At 37.7% G+C, this 6,314-nt stretch overlaps 2 protein-coding genes across 2 annotated transcripts; both read left to right on the forward strand.

Annotated features, from left to right (window-relative positions):
- The first annotated feature begins 267 nt into the window (after window positions 1–267).
- Window positions 268–2,183, forward strand: LOC130969650 (40S ribosomal protein S6). Its single transcript, XM_057895482.1, has 6 exons — window positions 268–346; window positions 443–507; window positions 940–997; window positions 1,083–1,191; window positions 1,369–1,637; window positions 1,751–2,183. The coding sequence occupies exons 1-6, from the start codon at window positions 341–343 to the stop codon at window positions 1,988–1,990; spliced, it is 747 nt and encodes a 248-aa protein (XP_057751465.1). The 5' UTR covers window positions 268–340; the 3' UTR covers window positions 1,991–2,183.
- Window positions 2,184–3,550: 1,367 nt separating this feature from the next.
- Window positions 3,551–4,559, forward strand: LOC130969649 (dof zinc finger protein DOF1.6-like). Its single transcript, XM_057895481.1, has 2 exons — window positions 3,551–3,626; window positions 3,786–4,559. Exon 2 carries the CDS (start codon window positions 3,810–3,812, stop codon window positions 4,422–4,424), a length of 615 nt encoding a protein of 204 aa, XP_057751464.1. The 5' UTR covers window positions 3,551–3,626; window positions 3,786–3,809; the 3' UTR covers window positions 4,425–4,559.
- The last annotated feature ends 1,755 nt before the right edge of the window (window positions 4,560–6,314 follow it).

A 6,314-nucleotide genomic window follows, 5' to 3' on the forward strand; every position in this document is an offset into this window, starting at 1 on the left:
CACATAGTATAACAGGTAAAGGGAATGTTAAAGACTTAAAGTTAAACTGTAAATTTAAAGAAAAAAGGTTTTTTTTTTTTTTGGTCAGAAAAGAAAAAAGGTTAAGGGACTTAAACTACGGATGAGTGGGCCTCGTACAGAATATGAAGCCCATACTCCTTCCAAGCTTTTGCCTGGGTTTGTTAGGATATGGGCTTATGAAGCCCAATTAAGCGGCCCTTAAGAGAGGAGTAGAGTATATAAAACCAGAGAACGAGTTAACCCTACCTTCTCTGACCAGCCGCATGTTCTAAGCTCAAAATCGGAAGGCACGCAGAGAGCTTGCAGCGGCGGCATCACAATGAAGGTCTTCTTTCAAAACCCTACTTTATCTTCAGCTTCGATTTTTTTTTTTTATGTTTTTGTGGCTGAGCAACAATCTTCGAATTTTTTTTTTCTGCAGTTCAACATTGCTAATCCCACTACTGGATGCCAGAAAAAGCTCGAGATCGACGATGACCAGAAGCTGTAATTTCTCCGTTCCTCTTTTCAATTCTTTCTTATTGCTATTGTTGTTGTTCTTGTGTTGTATACTGTGTTATGTTAAAGATTGCCACTTTGAAGTGGCGCTGCTCTGGAACAGTGCTTCTTTTAATTTTGCTTTATACATTATCGTGCTCCGGATTTCTTGTTAGAATTTGAAGCTTTGTATTTTTTGCCCCATTGCTGTTTAGTGCAAATGTAGTATTTTTTTCAGATTCGTCTATTGATATCGATTACATAATGAACCCTAGTTTCCTTATGGCAACATGTTCGTGCTTTAGATTGATTGTGAGTTTGTTCTTCTGGTTGTTCATTATGCTGACTTTCGATAGATGATGTTAGATTGTTAGTTTTTCGGTAGAGATTTGTTCATACTGAATTTTGTTTGTCATATTGTTATTCTACTTTAAAATGCAGACGTGCATTTTGGGACAAGAGGATCTCACAGGAGGTCCTTGGTGATGCTCTTGGAGAGGTATGTTGGATTCCCATTGAATATTCGATGTCTTCTCTATCTCTTCAATAGTTGATCCATTATTTATAAAACCTTTTTCATACAGGAATTCAAAGGCTATGTCTTCAAAATCACCGGTGGCTGTGACAAGCAAGGATTCCCAATGAAGCAAGGAGTGTTGACCCCTGGTCGTGTTCGTCTTTTGCTTCACAGAGGTATGATTATTGTAAAGCTTAAAGGTTCCTTCCTTGGTTGACTATAAACTGTTAAATAATACACGCCATTCATTTTGGCTTTGTCCTGCAATAAGTAGGGTGCATGATTCATGATTTTCATTACCAAGTGTTTTTTTAGCTCTTTTGACTTAATGTTGATTGCCATGCACTGGGCAGGAACTCCTTGCTTCCGTGGATATGGAAGGCGCAATGGAGAGCGTAGGAGAAAGTCTGTTCGCGGGTGCATTGTCAGCCCTGATCTCTCAGTTTTGAACTTGGTGATTGTGAAGAAGGGTGACAATGATCTTCCCGGCCTGACTGATGTTGAGAAGCCAAGGATGAGGGGGCCAAAGAGAGCATCCAAAATCCGCAAGCTGTTCAACCTCTCAAAGGAGGATGATGTGAGGAAGTATGTTAACACCTACCGCAGAACCTTTACAACCAAAATGGTAATTTTCTTATGCACCGAAATTTCTTAGTCTCTTTATGCTTCTGTCGATATGAACCAATATTGGTTCAATTAGTGATGAATTCTAGGCTGAGTAGTGGATGTTTGGTTTCAGGCAAAAAGGTGAGCAAGGCGCCTAAGATACAAAGACTGGTGACACCTTTGACACTCCAAAGGAAGCGAGCAAGGATTGCTGACAAGAAGAAGAGAATTGCCAAGGCCAAGTCAGAAGCAGCAGAGTATCAGAAGTTGCTTGCATCGAGGTTGAAGGAACAGAGGGAGCGCCGTAGTGAGAGCTTGGCCAAGAGGAGATCCAAGCTTTCCAGTGCGGCTGCCAAGGCAACTGCATAGGCCCTCTTTTCAGGGGTAGTGTGGTGAAGTTGTAAACTTCATCCTAGTTTTTGGTAGTCCTTATTTTCCATGAGGGTGATTGTGATAAACATTAATGGTTTCTTTATTATGTTGAGTTTATTGACGGATTTGGCACCTATTTGTTTGAGAGTTAAATTGAATTGAAGATTTTCGTCTAGCTGAAATTTCCTAACGAATGGATTACTTTGATTATTGCCTTGAAATTGTATGTTTGCAGTGGGTGGATCTGATCTCAAGTGTTATTACATGTAATGAAAACACTCACTTCAACATTACTGCAGCCGAATATAATGCGATGGCTTGATGAAATTGGTAGATACATTCAATAAGCAATACTGAATAATACAGGTTATCCAACAAAGAAAAATGAACAATTAGAACGTGGCAGTGTGCACATCTCCACGCGTTAGCCGTCTAGCCCCCCACCATACTTTTTGACTTGAGTTTCGATCAGTTGCACTTGCACTGTTTGGCAACGATGTCTCGCAAAGCTTTCCTTGGCGTTCCCTTATAGGCTAGTCTCCATCAGCGCTTCAAATTATTCAGCATGTATGTATAGGTCTTTCCCTTTTGGGGGGTTTGGTTTCAGGTAAAAACGTTATAATAGGGTGAGATGCTACAAAGGAAGGGCGTGAAACAGAGCAGTGAGCGAGAGAATGAATGAGGCAAGAAATGAAAGTTCCAACAAGAGTTTCTATTTCCTAATACTAGCTCTAAATTTTTAATTAAACAAGAAACATGAAAGAAAGCGGCAAAATCTGCATACTGTGGCTGATTAATAGCTCCATTCAGGAAAAGAGTTGAACTTGGCGGGCGAGATCTAATGTCGCTCAATAGGAACAGTTATGCATAACAACTACCCAACTCCTCATTCACAGAAAGGATTACTTAAGACAACGTGTAGGCACTAGCGTGAAAAGCCAGGTGGTTGGAGCAGTTGGTCAAAGGAGGCATCTCATGCATGACATCTGGATGAGACCACAACCTTAGATATGCGTCATTTCAACCTACCTATCATTCTTTTTTAACTACGCATAATCATTATAGACTCACAAACAAGCCATGAGGTGGGTATAATATAACATCATTTATACATATATCCATATTCTCTAATCTCTACGACTACGACTATTCAAAAGTTATTGTTATGTATAATGTCTGCATTACTTAGCTTGTTCCCAGATTTTTCTGGATGACATACATACACGACACACATGTATGCTCCTTGCAGTTTGTGAAGTACATTGAATTCCCACTCTCTTTCCATCATGTGCTTAACGAGGCCGGAATATAGATCTGCTTCACATAGGTACCTATAATCTATTATTGCTTTTAAAAAAGATTAACAACAAGCATAGAAGGGGATAATGAACCAGATTCTTATAATAAGTTTTGATTCATAAGTAAGTCATATAAAATAATTTAGAGTAAGTGGTTATGTTTGTTGCTAAAATTTGAAAAGAAATGTCGATAAAGACTATTGGTGACGTTATAATGATTGTTTATCTAGTAGAAAAAGAAAGTGACATTATATATAATAGCACATGCATGTACGAAAAGAGTGGAAGCAGCAAGAGAACGCGCCACTCCCTCCCCTCCCTTCTGAGAAAATTAGGTTTGGTCTTTGCACTTTTTCAGTGCATTATTATTTCTTGTGCACTGTATAGTATACTATATGACATGCAGCAATTTCATTACTCCTTTAATTAATTTAACATGCCAACTATAATCAATCATTGCTCAGTCCTCCAAATATGATACCATGCATATATAGCTAGCTGTCTCACTGTCTCTCACTATGGAGAAAGAAGGAGAGGTCAGTAAAGAGCAAGTTGTTGGGCCTCCGCCTCCGCCTCGGCCGCCGCCACAGCATAAATGCCCACGGTGTGATTCAGACAACACCAAGTTCTGCTATTACAACAACTACAGCCTGTCACAGCCTCGATACTTGTGCAAAGCATGTAAGAGGTACTGGACACAAGGTGGAACCCTCAGGAATATTCCTCTTGGTGCTTCCAAGAACAAGATCAAGAACAAGCCCAACAAGCGTACCTTCAACACTGCTACTACTACTTCTTCTTCCTCCTCCTCCAAACTCTATTATCATCATCATGCTGCTGCTTCTACTGCATCATCATCATCAGCAGCAGCAGCATCATCATCAGGGAGCAGCATGGCAGAATATACAACTGCTGCTGCTTCTCACCTTCATCATCAATGGCCCTCTCATGCCAACTACTCTTTCTGGAGTACTACTGTCTGCACCACTTCTTCCATAAGCGCTAATAATAACAACTCTTCTCAGTCACAGACCAATATCATGCCAAGAACAGAAGCTTCTTCTTCTCCTTCTTTCATCACACCAAATCAATGGCCACATCTCAAATGGAACCACCCTATGCCTCCTCCATGATTGCATTGCATTGCACCATCTCCATCATCATATTATTAATTATTACCAGTTTACCACCTAATGTTTAATTTCGTCATTTCCTTTTCTGGTTTAATTTGTATTAGGTTTGGAAATCTAATTTTAATTTCTTTACCATTTAATTCCACCAAAGATATATATGCCCAAACTGATGTCTAAAATGAAGATATAATATGTATAATTGGTGATCACCAAGAAATCAAGAGTGTCCATTTTCTTTCTTAGTTAAAAAAGACGATGGAAGAATTGGAAAAGATGGTTCCGTGTTGAGCATTGTCGATCCAAATGCTCTAATATTCGCAACTCAGCTTCTGTGCGCGGTTCACTCATCAGTCATCGCTGCTATGCTTTATGGTGCAGTATGCAAAACTAGTTTATTTAATTGTCATTGTTTTCCATTAGAATTAAGGTTGATTTACTTCACATACACTTAGAGGACTTCTGAAAGCAGAAGCTTTAATCAAGCTTTTAGATACTATATCTTTTCCTTAAAGAAAAGGTTAAGAGCCAGCAACTTTATTAAATTATCGCTGACCCTAGCACTCCTCGTTAATTAATTTGCTGCGCACATTCAAGCTCACAAAATATTCTACGAACAAACCAACTAATTAAGACATAGCATAAATCAGAGCTGAGTAATAGTGGATTTTGATATAGTAACTAGATTTTGATATATTATAAAAATATTTTTTTATTTAGAGTATGGCTAAATAAATAAATTATATTTGTATACAAAATATCTGCAAAAAAAATATTTTTGACATTTTTATTTAAATAGTTGTTAATTGTTAATACTAGTCATGACATTTCTACCATGTGCATTTTATGAATGATGAGACTAAGTCATATATATCTGGACCAAGTCATATTTGGATGTTGAGGCAGTGATTTTTCGAAAAAAAGAAAATTTGTGGAAATAAGAATCATATACAAACTATATCATGGACCGTACGTACTCATACACGGTTAAAAAGTGGCAATCATCTGATCTAATTCAATTCTTGAATAGTGATCTTGCACGAATAATATAATTTGTGTGGCATGCGTGAAGCTGACTGAAGTTTAATTTGTTTGGTTGTTTAAGATTAAAGTCGACTTCAACATGATGTGATTTGGAGAATCCAAAGTTGTTAAAAGTTTAAACCTTGGTCACATATAATGAAATTGAAGAAAGTGGGAGTGGGGAACCTTCTCCATCTGTTCCATTATTCATTGGTCTAATTAGCAATTTCTTCATCATAAAGCTGTGAGTGACACATGCATGTACAACCATTCTAGTGTATAAACTTAATTACCACTATCACTATATATGATTCTGATGAAATATATTCATCACTCTAGATATATGTTTGTGGACCTAATCTTTCATATCTAATTAGCTTCTTCTCTAGTATCTGATCTATGAGGGAAATGTATATATATCAATAACAACTTTAGCATGAATGAAAGGTGGACCCACACATCTCATTACTTACCTTAGTGATTAGTCAATTGGACCATCAAATCGGTTGAACTAGGGTTGCCTACTTTCTATCACTGATTCGTGATTTTGGGTATAACTCATCCATTTCATTGACTAGCTTATAGCTTAATAGACCTAGCCTTTTGAGCTCAAAAATCAAATAATTATTTGATCTATAGCTGCTGAACCAACTATTTTAAAAACAATGTTAAACCGTTTGTTGTAAGTTCCTTTATTTGTTATTGGACATCTGATATTATTTTTTAGAAAAATTCTTCGCATACAAGCGATTAAAACTAACGCTCAAAACACGCTTCGAACCGTTCTTCTTCCTCTTCGTCTTTTTCTTCTTCTTGTCTTTTGTTTCTTGCCTTCTCTTTCTCCTTCTTCTTCTTCTTGCTGCACGTTCT

This window comes from Arachis stenosperma, chromosome 3 (genome assembly GCF_014773155.1).
Source record: "Arachis stenosperma cultivar V10309 chromosome 3, arast.V10309.gnm1.PFL2, whole genome shotgun sequence".
NCBI classification, from domain to species: Eukaryota; Viridiplantae; Streptophyta; class Magnoliopsida; order Fabales; family Fabaceae; genus Arachis; species Arachis stenosperma.